Source organism: Uloborus diversus, chromosome 7, assembly GCF_026930045.1.
Source record: "Uloborus diversus isolate 005 chromosome 7, Udiv.v.3.1, whole genome shotgun sequence".
NCBI lineage: Eukaryota > Metazoa > Arthropoda > Arachnida > Araneae > Uloboridae > Uloborus > Uloborus diversus.
In genome coordinates, this window is record NC_072737.1 from 88017751 (window position 1) to 88036350 (window position 18600).

At 33.8% G+C, this 18600-nt stretch overlaps 1 protein-coding gene across 1 annotated transcript; it reads left to right on the forward strand.

Annotated features, from left to right (window-relative positions):
- Window positions 1-2781: 2781 nt before the first annotated feature.
- Window positions 2782-18356, forward strand: LOC129226389 (26S proteasome non-ATPase regulatory subunit 10-like). Its single transcript, XM_054860991.1, has 5 exons — window positions 2782-2953; window positions 9304-9402; window positions 9778-10100; window positions 13205-13286; window positions 18097-18356. Exons 1-5 carry the CDS (start codon window positions 2852-2854, stop codon window positions 18178-18180), a joined length of 690 nt encoding a protein of 229 aa, XP_054716966.1. The 5' UTR covers window positions 2782-2851; the 3' UTR covers window positions 18181-18356.
- Window positions 18357-18600: the final 244 nt, after the last annotated feature.

Below are 18600 nucleotides of genomic sequence, written 5' to 3' on the forward strand. Positions count from 1 at the left end.
TGTTCCGGTTCCTTTTTCAGCTTGGACCAGGCCTGCAGCACCACCGTCCACCGGCGGCGGCGCGGCTGGTCCTGAGAACTGTCCCCCGGAATCCACTTTTGCTGGGCGGTGGCGTCCATGTCCTACACACGCATGCTCATACACACTCCCCTACGCACGCACGCCTTTACACACATACACACGCCTACGTGCACACACGTAAGCCTACACACACACGCACACAACTATATGCACGTAAGCACCCAGGAGGAGGGACATGCTTGGGCGGGGGAGCCATTTCTAGAAACAATAACTCTAACCAGTAGAATCTTGTCGCAACTCGTGATTGCGAAAAACATAATTTTGATTCAAAGTTTCGGAATTCAAATTATTTTCTTTTTTTTTTTTGAGCAATCACGATTGCTTATTGTTCTCATTTGACAGTCCTTGACGTTGTGATTATTTTTCAGCTTGGACCAGCAGCACCACCGCCCACCGGCGCGGTGGCGGCACGGCAAGTCCTGACTACTGTCCCCCGGAATCCACTTCTGCTGGGTGGTGGCGTCCATGTCCTACACACGCATGCTCATACACACTCGCCAACGCGTGAGCGCCTTTACACACATACACAGGCCTATGTGCACACACTTAAGCCTGCACACACACAACTATACACACATAACCACCCTGGAGGAGGGACATGCTTGGGGGGGAGCCATTTCTAGAAACAATAACTCTAATGAGTAGGGTTTTGTCGCAACTCGTGATTGCGAAAAACATAATTTGAATTCAAAGTTTCAGAATTCAAATTAGATTTTTTTTTTTTTTTTTGAGCAATCACGATTGCTTATTGTTCTCACTTGACCGTTTTTGGCGTCCGTGCCTTTTTCGGCTTGGACCAGGCCTGCAGCACCACCGTTCACCGGCGGCGGCGCGGCTGGTCCTGAGCAATGTCCCCCGAAATCCACTTTTGCTGGGCGGTGGCGTCCATGTCCCACACACACGAACGCCTACACACACACACACGAGCGCCTACACACACACACACACGAACGCCTACACACACACACACACACGAACGCCTACACAGACACACACACGAACGCCTACACACACACACACACACGAACGCCTACACACACACACACACACACGAACACCTACACGCACGTACACAACACTCACTCACACACATGCATACATACACTTACGCACCCACGCGCCCACACACATGCGCCTACACAAACACACACGCTCGTGATTGCGAAAAACATAATTTGAATTCAAGATGCCAAAAATTCAAATTAATTTTTTATTTTATTTATTTATTTACTTATTTTTATTTATTTTTTTTTTTTTTGAGCAATCACGATTGCTTATTGCTTTCATTTGACTGTGTTCTTGACGTTACGGTTCCTTTTTCAGCTTGGACCAGGGCTGCAGCACCACCGTCCACCGGCGGCGGCGCGGCTGGTCCTGAGCACTGTCCACCGGAATCCACTTTGGCTGGGCGGTGGCGTCCATGTCCTACACACGCATGGTCATATACACTCCCCTACGTGCGCACGCCTTTACACTCATACACACGCCTACGTGCACACACGTAAGCCTACACACACAACTGTACACACGTAACCACCCAGGAGAAGGGACATGCTTGGGGGGGGGAGCCGTTTCTAGAAACAATAACTCTAATCAGTAGAGTCTTGTCGCAACTCGTGATTGCGAAAAACATAATTTGAATTCAAAGTTTCGAAATTCAAATTAGAATTAATTGGGGGAAGTAGGTCACAGATTTTACTTTTTTTTTTTTTTAATGCGGTACATTAAAATTTCAATCAGATTGGGATTCAATCGACGAAATTATTTTTAAAACGAGTGCGAGGTAGTATCTTCCAAGTGACGACATAGGCACAGCGATGGAAGATCACTGTGACCTCCCAAAAATTTCCTTATTCGGTAAATTTTTCCGACTACTCGGCAAAAATTATAACTTGGTTTTTTTTTATTTCGTTTAAATATTACAATTTTGTAAGTTTTTGGGTTACTTTCTATGTGCGACTTTTTTTTATGCGGTCCCTATCACCGCATAAAAAAAATAAAAAAATAAAATTATTAACTGTGTTGCGAAAACAATTTTTTAAAGCTACTCGCGAAGTTTCGAAAAAAAAAATTTATGCGATTTCTTTTATGCGGTCCCTACCCTCAGCATAAAAACATGTGTGTATTGGTTTTCTTTTTCTTTTTTTAATTCTTTGGTTTTTTTTTTTTTTTTTTTTTTTTTTTTCCACTGTGTGCCTTCCCCAACCCCCCCTGCTGATATTATATCCGGGCATGCATAACTGACACTAGGGACTCTATTTCAACCCGATTGCTCTATTCGTACATAGTCCCTATGGATACTCTAGTTTCAGTGATATAGATTTCACTAAAAATGAAATATTTTCCAAAATAATTTAGTACTTCACCGAGAAAAGAGTGTTTACTCCTCTAGTCAATATATTTCCATCATTTAAAAATAGTTTTAAAAGCATAGAGAGTAAAAGCGGGTTTACACAAGCGCTAAGTCTATCGAAGGATACAATTTGACAGTTTTTCGTATTTATAGTTTTATTAGAAACAAATGGACTATTTTCTCGTCTTACTTCAAGATAAGAAATAAGTTTATTGTATGATTTGCAATGTTTAATGAACCTATAATGATGCATAATCCAAAGAATTGTAATCGTGCTAGACCTTTACAAAAACAATTTTCAAAGGAAGCAAGTAGCATGCGCTTCAACTCAGCTAGGTAGCATGACAGCGAAAAAAATTGAAATTTGAGTTTATTTTGACTGTGTTTTCTATTTTGCACCCTGTTTTACTCGGAAAGATGTCAGAATTAGAGATTTGTCGGTTTGCATATGAAGGCAACTTTTCGAAATTAAAAGAAAAAGTTGACTCCGATAAATCTTATTTAACTACGAAAGATGGGGTAAATGTTTTTGACAAATACTTGCAACTTAATGTTTTCGTTCAATATTTTAGCACCGTCTCTCTATGACAGCCGTTTTACAATTATATATACAGTACACCTCCGATCAACAGGCTCAAACGGGACCAGGGTAATCCAGTTTAAGCGAAAAATTTAAAAATTCACTCTGCTGAATGAAAATGCATTATTTAAAATTGTATTACACCATTAAAACAGCTCTAAACAATTTAAAACAATTAAGCATTCATTGAAAAAAGCGTTTATTAAGTGACTAAATTTACTAGCTTTTCACATACTACTAGCAAGAATGGTTTTAAAAAAATTCAGTCTGTTTTCTCTGCTGAAGTTTGGAACTTGAAGGACTTGCTGAAAAACTTCGCTATTTTTAAAATTACAGGAGTCTGTCCAGGATTTTTCACAGGGTCCGTTTTTTGTGAAAAATCAATTTTGTGGAAAATCAAATAATTTTGCAAAATATTTTCTTTTGTAAGAACGAAATCTTAGAATTTTGAGATGGCTCAAACTGCATCATTGACACTTAAAGTGAGTGTTTTGTCTCTTTTCTATTGAGAATATCATTCTTGAGTGTTTTTCATATATCTGGGAGGGGAGGTAGGTGGCATTGCTCTCTGCGAGATGGGCACCCCTCAAATATTTATTTATTTGCCATTCTACATTATGTTTATGTTATGTGTATAGTGTTTAAAATAATTGTCACAAAGAAATTCAGGCAGGGGTTCAGCATTTAATTTTTGGAGGCAAGACACTGTTAAAGAGCACAGAATTTCGTTTAAAACTTATTATCTCCATGAATTTTACAAAAACAAAAAACTATTTTATTTGTTTACCTTTTAACAAAGCTTACTAAACGTCGAAAAATTAGATTCCCATAGCGGATGCAAAGAGATCACAATCCTCAAAGTGATCCTCAAAGCATCAAAAGTAAAAAAAATGGCTTGTAAAATAAATATTTTTGATAAAATTATTTTATAATTGCATCTTAGAGTCCTATGATATATATCATTAATATCTGGACACAGTTAAAGCAAAAAATAAATAATAAATAAAATAAAATAAAATAAAAAATAAACCATCAATTCAGCATTTTAATTTACATTTATTAGCAACATAAAAAAAATAGAATTCCTCTTTAAAAACTTGAAATAAGCGTTGTTACAAAAATAAAGAGACTTTTCATTTATTTGCATCCTAATAAAGTGAAGTTAGCTTGAAAAAAGAATAAAATATGATTCTCATACCGGATGTAAACAGATTGCATTTTTCAAAATGTAGGCATTTAAAGATAAAACTGGTAAATAAAAGAATTTATTTAAAGTTAATTATCCTTTTTAGCATCGAAAAATCAAACCCATATAACTTTCTCCCAAAATAACAGTTAAACATTGCACCGCCAGACGCTTAAGTGGCGATAAGTTTGAAATTGGCAACCTTATCACAGTCCCCCCCCCCCCCTACTATCCTTTGCAGTTCTAAATTCACTTCCCTGTATATTATAGTGTATTAAATCATGAGCAGAGAAAAAATACTGACAACGCCACACCACTGCATAAAACAAACAAGCAAAATTATAAACCAAACTGACTTTCAGCTATTAATTTCTTTCCATTAAACCAATAACAAGCATTATATTTTTTTGACCCTAGTAGTTATTTTTCGCTTGCAGGAGCATCACGAGTTTTTTTTTTTTTTCCCCAAAATTAACAGATTTGGTATAAGTTGATCCCTCTAATTTAACTTTTAAAAAGGTTCCAAACATAATCGTTTTTATACACGGAAATATGCTGCGTTATTTTGATTTGAGATTTACTCTTTCGATAAACAATTTGTGAAAGATCCATTTTCATTTATCAGAATTTTGTGAAGGATCCTTTTTGGTTGATGGGATTTTTGTAAAGGGTTCATTAACAGACCCGAATTTCCTCTGGCCAGTCCCCTGAATAGCATTACATCAATAGAGGAAGCCAATGCCAGTTTTTCCATTTCCAATGCATTTGCTCTTTATATGATATGAAAAAGGTCACATTATCAACAATGTCAGAATCATTGTCATCGTGAACCACATCAGCAATTGCTCCGATGATATTGTCATCTGATTAAGTTTGTTACTGAAGATCCCTGTCAAACGGTTAACCATTGCTCTCCGAGATTTTCAACATCGACATCTTCACATCCACTGAGGCATACAACAATGGATGACGACATAAATTTGTAGAAATGAAATACAGTGAAACCTGTGTAAGTTGACCACTCGCGGTGCAGTACTTTGGCAGTCAACTTAGACAGGTGGTCAACTTATAAAGGGCAGTAATTTTTTTTTTAATTTTGTGTCATTTCTTGCATCATGTATTCGTTTTTTCACAAATTCACTCATACTCTTTCTGTTCAACTCACTTTCATTTTTTAACATTATGAAACAGTAATTGAAAATACTATTCTAATATATTTGTCATTTTTTCCTTGCTTTCAACCATATTAGACACTAATTCTAGAAATTCCATATGTGCCCAGCTAATTTTTTCTGGCTTTCTCCTTTCTCAATTAGTTTTCATATTTCATACTTTTTATTAATCTCAAGTTCAGTTACCTTTCTTTATGAAGCCTTTTATATGAAACTTATAGCAAAAAGAGCAGCAAGCTCGACTGTCCCAGTTAATAAAGGCAAAATTAAAATGTCTGATCTCTTAATCCCTTGCACCAAAAATATGTAACTTAACTCTTTAGCAGGTCCAGATCTGCGTACCCGCTGTGTGGGGGTCCACGTCCTTAAGAGGGCTAACGGCCCTAGAAATTGAAAAAAACTAGCGCTAAGACTTGTTAACTTTACAAATAGACACTGCTGGCTACTAGGGAGAGGCCCTATATATTTTGTTGCCAGGGGGCCCAAAATTTATAGATCCAGGCCTGCTCTTAAGCACAATTCCAGTGTTGCCACTACATATTACAACTGAAAGAAAATACTTTGTACTTTTGTACTGACACCTATTTTCTTTGAACAGAGAGTAGGTTATTTTACAGGGGTCGATCCAGCGCCAAATTGGGGCCGCTTTGCGGCCCCTTCACAAAATTCCGCATGGCAAAAGCGGTTCCATTCACAAAATTCCGCGTCGCAGAAACGGCCCCACTCACAAAGTTCCCCATCGCAAAAGCGGCCCCATTCACAAAATTCCACGTCGTAAAAGCAGCCCCTTCACAAAAATTTATAAAAAGGCAGCCTTTTCACAATATTTTTTAGCCGCAAATGTGTACGCATCTACGCGGGAGCCTCTTCCACCTTCCCCCATCTTATCTTTTTGCTTGCTGCGTGAGGTGTTTTTTCTTGAGAGCGTCAGAGGGGGGGGGACGGGAGAGGGACACTTGTGATTGGTAGCTTGTTTTCAGGAAAATCCTAAATTTTACTTTGATTACGCAATATATATTTAGTATTAATTTGTATTGAGTTTCAAAATCCAATTCTAAAATAACTTTACTTAAAATAAAATTATTTTACATGCTGTTTTTATATTTTTATTTGTTTTGAAGATCTTGATTTTCTTACATCGGACATGGTAAACGAATTTTTCGCATTTTTGATGTTTACTGTACCTTGTTAAGAGGCAAACAAATAAAATTTCTTATGTATTTATTAACATCATTAAATTGCAAAGTTTTAAACGAAATACCTACTCTGTAAGAACGTCAAAAGTCAAAAAATTAAACGCTGAATGCTGGTGCAGTATTATTTTGGGTTTTAATTACTTTTAAGTTTTTCAAACACATACATGGAATCTTTAATGAATATTTCACTTCTGTGTTAAGAAATATGTGATATCTTTGAGTCTGTTCATATTGTATTTATTAGGAGTTATCATTACGTTCAGCAGCATGTGCAATTTTCATTGCTCTTAAAGTATTTGAGAGGGGCAAACAGGAAATCTGTTGTGAGACTTTCACCTTAAGAAAGTGTGCCTTGCATATGTATATTTGTAAAAAGCAATAAATGTAATGTATGTGTCAAATTACGAATAAAATGTTAAGGGTCTTACTTCCCCCCTCCCCCAGCGCATTTTCTCTTGACAGCTTTCAGGTATTCTTCAAGAACTTGCAATCACCCCTGAAACCTGTCTAGGGCTTTTCTATAACGATACGACAGCTAAAAATGCTTTAATATAATCTTTTTCAAGAAAAAAATCACGAGAAGGTCTTTTTTACAAAAATAAAGCAAATTCACAAAAATATTTTGCTTTTTCACAAAAATAACGAAATTTCACAAAAATATTTTGCCTTTTCACAAAATGGGGACCCAAAAAGTAAAACCTGGATCGACCCCTGTTTTAAATAGAACAAAGAATGAAAAACAATAAAGAGCAGCATAAGCTTTATGCTGCGGTTTTATTTAGTTAGTAAAATGCTAGTCTGTTAGTAAAAGCGTTAAAAATTTTCTTGGAAAGCTATCAAAATAAATAAATAAATAAATAATAAAATATAAAATAATTGCTGAAGAAAGTTTTAAAAAATAAACCAAGTGGTCAACCTACAAAGGGTGTTTTACAATACTCCAAACCAAATTTGGTGTATATTAGTGGTCAAGATAGACAGGTGGTCAAGATAGAGAGGTGGTCAACTTACAGAGGTTTTCTTTCAATATATAAGATAGGACTAATTCCGTTCCTGACAAAAGTGGTCAACATAGACAGGTGGTCAACTTACAAGGGTGGTCAACTTTACAGGTTTTACTGTATATGAATGAATGTGTAGAAATGAAGGGAACAAATTTCTTTTGTTCCATAGACAGGAATGATCATTTTCCTTCTTTCAACAGATTCTTTTTTAAAAAATTTGATTACATTAAAGAGAAAACGATTTTTCACTACCTTATGATGAAAAATAAGTTATTCTAAAGTAATGTAAGATAATATGGTATAAATTTATTTCCTAAGTAGTTTTTCTCCCAGATTGAAAAGAATGGCAAGGTGCTTTCTAATAAAAGAGCACAACATCTGAATTAAAAGGACAATTTTTCAAAAGAACTGGTTGTAGTAGAAAATGTGCTTTCAGCGATTGTTTTTGTATTCAAATATGAATATAAAACGCCAAGTATTTTTAAACAAACGTTGTTTTCTTGTCTTAGGCAATCTTCCCATGCCATTCTAGTGGATAGATTGAAGATTGCATTGAAAATTCTTTAAAAAGGGGCAGGGCCACCTCTCAGTTTTGTCTCTCTCTCTCTCTTTGCTAGACGGCTGTCATGGACCTCGAGAAGTACCTGCAGCAGAGAGCAGACAGCTGATTGTGACAAGACAAGTACCAAATGGGGGGTCTCGATCGGCATTAATGACATTCCATTGAGTATATACTCGACCGCGCGAAGTCCAATGGTTGCAATCAAATGAGGCAGAGGAGCTAAACACTATTAAAGAATCAGAACAACTCAAGTATATAAAAGTTTAAAACTAAATTTGGGATCCTCTTTTATTTAAAACAGGTCTTTCTTGAGATTTTTTGCAACTTTTACCCTTCCCATGACATACCAAGCAAGAGGACCTTCTAAAAAAAAGAGTACCCCTTCTTTGTAGTTCAAATATTTATTGTATATAAGTACAGTGCATCTAAAAAGTTGATGCTTAAATTGTATATATAAAAGGATATGAGCTCAGGCAGATATAATTAGTCTTTAACTATAATGTTGTCTTTGAATTTGAGTAATATTTTTTTAATTATTATTAATTAAAAATTTTGTAAAATCTTTGTGTATTTATACAGTAAAAGACTTATAACGCACACCTTGGGACTTGAGCTTTTGCGTTATACAGGTTTTTGCGTTATACAGATCATTTCACAAATTTTGAAACCAATATTCAGAATATATCTATATATTAGCACTTCAGAATGAGTTTTATCTGCAATGAGCATTAAAGCACCAATATTACAATTAGTTGTTCACAAATAAATATGTTTCACAATCAAAAGAAAGTGCATTATCCTGCACTTCTGCTAGCTTCATGATTTGCATGACAGCTGCATTTTCAAGAGCCATCTGGTATTTTCTATTTACTGTGAGTACTAATTTTCCCTTAAAAGCTTTGAATTAAGATGGAAAGATGAGAAACTATTTCAAAATTTCATTTTCCTTACAATTTTAGTGCTTGACAAAGAAAAAAGCAAAACAGAGGGATTTTTTAAACTTCAAAACCTATTGTTTACTTCTGAAAAGTTGTGCGGTTTATAGAGAATTGCGTTATATAGGTTGGCGTTATAACGGTCTTCTACTGTATGTCTGTTGAATTTTATTTGGTTACTTGCTGTGTTATTGTGTATAATTTATATTTACTCTTATGTATTTAAATTTTTAGTCTGGTCGCATTCCACTTCATTGGGCTGCATCTGGTAGTCAAACAAATATAGTCAATTATCTTCTGCAGCAAGGTTCACCTGTGGATGAAGCAGATGATGTAAGAGTTTGCATCTAACTTCTATTATTCATTCAGTTTTTTACCTTGATACTAAAAAAAAACTACTTCAAATCTCATGAAACTTGAACTGTAAAAGGGATTTCTAAAAACCCCGAAGCAAGTGTATTGTGTAATCTGTTTATTTGTGCTAAACAACGCTGGATATTTCTTGTTATTTCTCAGCACAAAGGTATTTATCATTGTCGTGACACATAATTTGTAAAAGTCATTTTTCATATTTTATCACTTTTTATTTTGGTTAAAATTGGTGCTGTAAGAATTTCTTGCATTTAAATACTTATAGTAGTATTTAAGCCAAAAGTAGTTTTTTTTTCTGCATAATGTAGTATTAAATTACAATATATTATTTTGTAGTCTAACTGGACGCCCCTGATGATTGCTTCATCTGTTGGACGCGCTGATATAGTTTCGGCTTTGATTAGCAGAGGAGCTGATGTGAATACATTAAACCAGACTGGGCAATCAGCACTACATTATGCAGCTTCAAAAAATAGAGATAATGTTGTAAGACTTTTATTAGAAAATCGTGCCAACATAAATGCTGCTGATCATATGGGAAGTACACCGCTTCATCGAGCAGCATCTAAAGGCAATATTAAAATTCTAAAAATTTTTATTGAAGATTATGGCAATCAATTAGATTTAAATTCCAAAGACTGTGTTGGAAACTCTCCTTTGTAAGTATGGTTTTCATTATAAATTTTTGTCAATACTGTATGGGACCTCAATTTCAGAATCCCTAAATCCGGAACTTCTTTCTTTAAATATTAAAAAAAAAAAATTAATTTTTTTTTTTTCTAGTTTTAAAAGTTTAAAATTGTGGACATTAGGCAATGACTTGTTAAAAACGCAGTACTATTAGTTCAACCTTTTTTTTTTAATGTTTTTTCACTGCCACGTGTTATGCATAAATAAGCATTTTGTTCTAATTGCACAGCAATCTTTTAACATCTTACGGTTAATGATAATTCTTTTTTAGTTCTCATAAGTATGCATACAAAACCTAATGAACAAAAGTACAAAATTTTTTTTAATAAAAATCTGATTTTTTCTTGTATTGATCAGCACATTGCATAATAATGAAAAAGCAACATCAGCGGAGTGTACGCCACTCCGACTTTTGTTTTAGCATAATGAAGTATACTTTTTTTCAGATTGATAAAAAAAAAGAAATTTAGTTTAGTGCGAACATTAGCAGAACCAGGAAAACATGACAAATACCGCACGACAGGAGAGTTCACTTTTTTGAGTCTGAATCAAAAATCTGGAAAATTCCAAAATCCGGAAAGGTTGTAGTCCTAAGCATTCCGAATTCGGGGTCCTATTCTGTCCCATTTTTGATTGATTTACCATTTTGACTAATATTCTAACTTGCATTTGCTTTGTATAAAAGACACTCGACTGATTTCCAAAACCTGTCATCTCTGACAATAATTGATCTGGAATGTTTTTTTTTGTTTTTCATTCTACCTTTGAATGCCACTACCCCTCAAACTTAGGCACATTGACTCAATATAAAAAGTTTCCCCATTTGTGGTTTGGAAAAATGATGTTATACTCTATACATATTAGAGATGAGACGGGCTCAGTCCAAGCACGAACCCGAAGCAGGCTCTAGAACCGAAAATATGTTTTGGGCTCGGACTGAAGCTAAGATATTCAGTACACATTCGCCAAACAAATTCAAAGCAAAAAAAAAAACTAGTATGTTGTGGCCATCACGAAACTTTCTTCTATATTTTTCTTTTTTTTTTCTGATCCCTCCCCATGCTTGACAATATGCAATATTCTCAACAAAAACAAAATTACACATGCAAAAACTAGACGACCATCCCAATGTCTGAATTATTGCAAAAGCAAAGCAAAGAGTGAAAATTGAAAGTTATTTTAAAAGCCTTGCTTGAATTAATTATAAATATTTTATTTGTTAACAAACATAAGATGGCAACAGTTAAAAATTTTAAATCATTGAAATAATATTTTCGATCATTTCCATACAATTAAAATCACGAGAAATACGCAGACGACAATCTATTACGATTTATCTTTCTTATTGTTGCATTAATAAAGCTATTTTTATTTGCAAAAAAAAAAAAAAAAATCAACACCTCTTGGAGCGATTGGCGTCAAAATTGAACCAAAGCCTGTTTACATATGGATTAACATATATACCAAATTTCAACCAGAACGTAGTATTACTTCTTGAGATAGAGCTCTCACAATGGAAAAAAAGAACGGGCGATTGCGCTACTCCCTTTCTAGCTGTTGACACCAAAATAAAATCAGCTCTTATACCCACTAAGGGCTACTTGCCGATAAATTTTTCTTTCATTCCGTTCATTATTTCTTGAGATACAGCAGTCACAATTGACGACAAAAAACGTTCTATAGCTAAACCCCCATTTGAGTTATTGACACCAAAATTGAATCAGCACCTGTTCCTGTTGATGGCAACATATAGACCAAATTTTGTTTGATTCCGCCAGTTACTTCCTGAGGAATAGCAAGCACGCGTTACTCAAAAAACGTCCCATTGCTCCACCCCCCTTGGAGGAATTCGCGCCAAAAACCAATGGGCACAAGTTCACATAGGGGCACGTATGTGTACCAAATTTCGTTCGATTTCATGCGGTAGTTTTTGCTGTAGAGCGGCCACAAAAAAAACTGGTCACACACAGACGTGACACACATACAGACAGACAGACATTTTTCAAAAATAGTCGAAATGGACTCAGCACACCTCAAAACGTTCGAATCCGTCAAAATTCGAAATTTGAAAATTTGCACGAATCCAATACTTTCTTCTATAGATATAGAAGAAAGTAAAAAACAACATGCTGTCAGAAAAAAAAGGAACTTTTAAATCAATTCAATCAATGTGAAAATTCAATTGTAAATAAAAAATATGTTTTTTTTTTTACGATTACTATTGCAACATGTCATACAATGATGCATTTGAAGTGGAGCATTTTGAAAAAATTTAGAAATTTCTGTTAATGAAGATTATTTGACATAACATTTGTCATTAACAAAGAGATTAAAAAAAAAAAAGTAAACCAATTGCAGTTGCAATATAAGTACCCATATTTAGTTGTTGTAAAACAATAGCTAAGACTAACATTTTAATAAATCATGTCAGACTGTAGAAGGCTCAGTTTTTGGTACAAAAAGTTTCCTTTGGGTTCGGGCAGGTTTGGATTTTGGTCCAAGAAAAGATCACCCGGTCTCGGTTAGGCTCGGTTACAAGTTTTTAGGCTCAGAGGGGGGGGGGACTCATCTCCAGTACATATACCCCAAGTCAAAACAAATCTAAAATTAACTATATTAAAAATGTGCTCTTAGATAATGTGTAAAATCTGTTCTATTAAAGATTTTCATCTGATTAAACTTGAGTAATCATGCTTTCCTCTTTATCTGTGTTTAAAGGAAACCTTTTTAAGCTTAGAACAAGAGATGATACCTATTTGTTTAATATATGTGTTCTGCTTCCCTTTCTAGGAAAAAGTACAGCTGTGTTTCAATTGTTTTCTCTATAACTGGTGAAATAATTGCCTTACGATTCTACTTTCATTTTTGGAACTTGTAAGTTCAGCCTCCTTCTCAAATAGTTGGTTACAAGGTTCAGAATTCTGAAAAACTTGATGCCGTCAAAATGGCAACCTTCAAACATAAAAATGTTTTTACCTTCAAACATAAATAATATCCATGAGTTATTTCCTGCATGTAGTTTAATAATTTTTTTCATACTTTTCTATCAAATAATTAACTGAAACATTTATAGGCATTTGGCTTGTGAAGAAGAAAGAATAGAAGCTGTTAAAATGCTTGTTGATGCTGGTGCAAATCCAGAAACATTAAATAAGGTAAGCCTGAAATTACATTCCATGCAGTAGCAGTTGTTACCCAGAATAAACTAGTGAAGTGATAGGTGTATAGCAGTGACCGTACCAGAAGCAAGCTAGGTAGTCTTAATGGCTAGTTATAGAAATAATGCACAGGTGCAGATGCACATATCAAAATAATTTTTGAGCTGTGTATCTTTTACTTTATTATATTCTTAAAATAATCTTGCAACATGAAGTTTTTAAAAGCAACATAAATAGTTCATACCATTTGGTTCACTATTTTGGCTGACATCTTCAGATGCTTCCTGTCAATGTCTACCAACTGAACGTTTTAGTGAAGGGTAGATGAAATGGGGGGGCATCATATGCTGAAGTGGAGTTATGTACGATCTGCCTGTTCCTGATTCGTGGTAAACGTAATTGAATCGCGTTTTATTAAAAGTGTGCAAGTCAAATTGTTATCAAAATGAATTTAATTTGGCTTTATATTGTTAGAAGATAGACACATTTATTTGTGTTGTAAGGGTATTTCTAACTGTGTCCATAATGACAAAATAAACTGACATACTCCGTAATTTCTGTTAAAAGTGCGTAAGTCCAAGTCTTGGTTTTTCTTGAAAGGCCATGAGTCAGCTAAAACTGCTAGAATAGATGCAAGTAAAGTCCTTCTTCATAGAGGAATCTGTGTGTGTTTTTGCTGTCTGGCTTTAAGCTCATCTACCATCTGACCATTTTGGGTGTAGTTGTATCTAGGGATTGCAATACCGGTATACCAAATGCTGGTATTTCGAGCAATTTTTCAATTTTGAAATACCGGTATTGTTCTGGTAAAATACCAGTATTTTCGGTATTAGCTGAAAATAATAAATAGTTTCAATTAAAGAATGTTTAATGTAACTTGTTAAAAATCTACTTATATTTCAAAATGCACATTTCTTTTTCCATGCTACAGGTCCAAACCCAATCTTATAAAGTAAAAATTTGGCTTCAAAAACACAAATTGATAGAATAACATTAATCCAAAGTAGCAAAAGATTGCAAAATGATATTGTCATTACTAGATGGTGATATGAATCGCATTTTCGTGCTCTTTAGTACACCATGTTTTTATTTTTTTCATTTCCCTGGTCACTTACTTTCCCTGTCATGAAAGTTAATTTCGAGTGTAATTTTGAATGCATTTGTCCTATGTCTTATGAACAATTTGTTCGAACCATCAACTGTAGTGATATTTAATTATTTCTTTTTTAATTATTTGTCTCAACTGTACAAAATTTGACAAAAACCTTTTTTTATTATTAGCATAACAAATGGTAATTTATTGTCACCAGCATTGGTTTGTTGTCTTGTCTCACTATTTGTCTTTATACTTGGCAATGTAATATTTAGAAATTATATAGTGCCTTGAAAATTTGCATAGGTGATACGCATAATCATTTAATACATATTTTCAGATATTTACATAATTTTAAATACAAAGAATTTTGGAAAGAAAGTGAAAACGAATAAGAGAAACTAACAAGATCAGATTTAGTCAAGTTTACTATAGATTTCAAACCAAAGAGCTACTAAAAAGCAAACACAAACATCTCCTGCTCAAGAGAAAATGATGTTAATATTGGAATATTTAGTATATTTAGTATCGCCTCTTGGTAAATTACAACTAGCTATAGATTTTTAAAATATAATAATAATACACACAATACAAAAGGAACACGCACAAAAAGAGGGTTTATCTAAAAATATCACGCAAGGGACCAAATTACTTGAAGATGAAGGACTTCTAGACAATTAGAGGAGGTATATCACGCACTGTTAACAGTACTATCGGCCTGCGTGAATTCAAAAAGAGTATTTTCAACTGTAGGAAAGTTGAGCACTAAAATGAGTTCCAGGCTTAGAGATAACTCAATAAATGCACTATGTTTTTACTATTATTGATTTTTTTCCTATGACATTTGTTCCTTCATTTTATATTTGTTCATAATAAGTTTTCATAAATAATACATTTTTTGTACAAAATTATGAAATGTGGAAACGAAACGAAACGTTTTGGAGCATCGCTTGAGAAATGTCAAATACTGGTATTCCAGCTTCCCATTTTAAAAATACCGAATACTGTTATAGTCGACTCCCGCTACAACGCGATCCGACTTACGCGAAATGGCTATATCGCGAGTTTTTCAGGAGCAACAAGTTTTAGAGTTAAAGCGAATTTTTCGCTCTCAACACAAAAATATTTCGAAAGGAATCGTGATGCTAAGTTTTGGCTTTGTTAATTGACTACTAAACATTAATTCGTGAATGTACTTTCATACTTTCAGCATCAGACTCGCAAGTTCCCACATACCGCACTATAAACATAGTATTGTTAGTGTGCATATATCACCACTGCTCATGTTTTTCATTTATTTATTCAAAATATGGAAGGTGATGAAATATTGTGGCACCTAGGCACGTTGTTTCATCTAAAGTTTGAAGCTTGAAACAAAAGCGAAAGTTTACGACAATTTAAGAAAAGGCAAAGATTCTTGATACGCTTGAACAACTAGAAAGTGGGTCGAAGGTAGCACGGCAATTAGGTACGAGTAAATCTTTCGTACATACAACTAAAAGTCAAGAGAAGGCAATCCGTTTAAGTCCAGGGGGTCCCGGAGGGGTGTTACCATAGATGTAAATGTTATAAAAGTAAATGCAAAGCTACTGTATTTAAAAATATGTTTGAATGACAATCAGATTGCGCAGGATAAATCATCATCTTCAATTTTTAAGTTATAAATGTAACTTATTGTATCTACTGTATAGTACTTTTACAGTGCAGTGTTTTATTATTGCTACATATTGTACGTACCTTTTTTTTTTTTAATGTCTCTCTCTCCCATGGATCATTGATTTTGTGCATCATAACAGTATTTTATGTTGAACAATGCAACTTTTTACAAAATACGGTACAAATTCAGCTCTTTATGTAAGAAACGGTAATATATAATTAAAAAATGGTTTAAAATGTGTTTAAAAATGTCTAAAATGATTGGGTATGTTAATAAAAAAATCATATACACAACACTTTTCCATAACGCAAAATTTCGACTTACGCGAGGAGTCTTGGAACGCATCCTTCGCGTAAGTCGGGACTCGACTGTATTGAATTTTTAATCCGATATTGCATTCCCTAGTTGTATCATATATGCATTTACTTTATATTCTAACTTCATTCAGTTGTTTATTCTGCTATGAACTATCATTTTTTATTGTACCAGTCTTTGTCCAGATTTCGCCTTTTTCTTACCAAATTTGAATAAGTTACTCAGTGCTTACTCCCCTCATGGGCATAAATTTCTCCCTTGGGATAGAGACTTTTGTCTCATATCAAAATGTCTGAAAACACGTTACTGCATATACAGTGAATGAAATCTCGGACTACATTAAACTAAGCACAACAAGGTTTGACAGGTTTACTTTTTAAAAATCTCTTCCTCAGACATTTTAAGACTTCAAAATATGGACGAAAGCCTACCACAAAAAGTCCTGCATTTCCCAAGAGACCAACGCTGAAAAGGTTAGAAAAAATGACATATCTACTTCCAAATAAGTACATTATTTATATTTGTTGAGAGAAAACAAGACAAAGGATATGATGAAGGACCTATAAACAGACAGTATTCTGCCAAAAATAATCTGGTTCCCCCCTTCACCTTTTTTTATGTTTAAGACAGACTGTTCAACCACCCACAGCCCCAACCTATCTTGCTGGAAAAGTACTGGTAAAAAAAAGAAAATAATGGACATTAAAAAGATGATAGACTACATCCCAGTTCAACAACAAGATCACTACAGCACTATCAGGAATTAGCCAATAAATGAAGCTGAAATTGCTGATCGAGCCACAGTTTAGTGATGATGAAAATTAGCTGTTATAATTATATTTTATGTTTCACTTGCTGTTTTCTGCTTTGAAATATTTACTTAATATGTTCAATATGTGTTGCACTCATGAATAAAACTACTATAAACCTTAAAAATGTGATTTATTACTTTTAATCAAATTGTCTACTTAATTCATTTTAAAGTTTTTGTTAAAAGGGGGGGGGGAATTGATATTTTTGCATTTAAGTACTTAAAAGACACTGTTGAAAACTTTAACCATGCATGAAACAGTAACATTTAGTTTCAAATTAATTTTCTAAAATTTGCAATTTAAAAAAATTCTTTAATAGGAAGTTTTTTTTTTTTCATTTCTTGAAAAAACTTGTAATTTAACTTAGTCTCTTTCAACAAAAAACTGATTCAATTAGTGGAAATAGGTTTGGTTAAATTTAATTCATTGTTGAGTGGTGCAGCCTGAACCCCTTAACAACCCAATCAAATTTGCATGGCGTTAATTGCTTATTCATAGTGACTATAACCATACTAAAGAGGGAATTAAGGGTAACTTGATCTCATCTCTTGCGCTTCTTTTGAATTTAGTTTCATGGTTTGTCAATTTGTGGAACGACAAATATATAGAAAGAAATATTGCCTCATAGTGTGTTGGAGGAGGAGAAGTACCATGTTGGTTTTTAGACGTTATTAAAATTGTTTGCCTATTTTATGACATAGATTAGCGTGTTATTGTAAACTATTCTAGTTATATATATTTTTCTTTGCAATGGAAGTAGTTTTAGCAACAAATAAATGAATGAAAAATTAGTTATGCAACTAAGTGTTCCGTCTGGTAATTTTTTAAGTATTCTGTTTTTGGAAATGGCTTTTTATTAATAGTGTAACCAGCTATGCCTCTATATTATGTAGTGCGTTTTAATTTTTGAAACTTGTTTTTGTTTTGTAGGAAAAGAAAAGCCCTGTGGAAATGGCACCATCACAGATACGTTTAACGTTAAAAAAAATTTTTGATGCTGCAATGTATCCTTAAAGATATGTTTCAAACATAGTTCATTTTTATCATGTGTAATAATTGCTACAAGTAATTTGTTCAATGTCAGAAAAGAACTTTGCAACTGATTGATTCTACACAAATCTGAACATTTTAAGGGTGCTTTTTTAAGTAAATAAATTTTATAATCTGAACTTAGTACTGTCAAAATTATTTCCATTTTTTCCCCAAAAGCAGAATATTAAACAATTTGTGTTAATATTTTAGTCATGAAGTTTTCATTTTTTTTTTACATTTGTTTCCCGCCTTTCAACTTTTGTGAGTGAAATAAATAAAAATAAATTTATGAAGAAGCTTATTGTCACCACCAATTTTAAAAGTGAATATTTCAATTTTCTTTAAAGAATGATTATGTACTTTGTACCTTTGGAAATACTTTTACTTTTTAAAATTATGTAA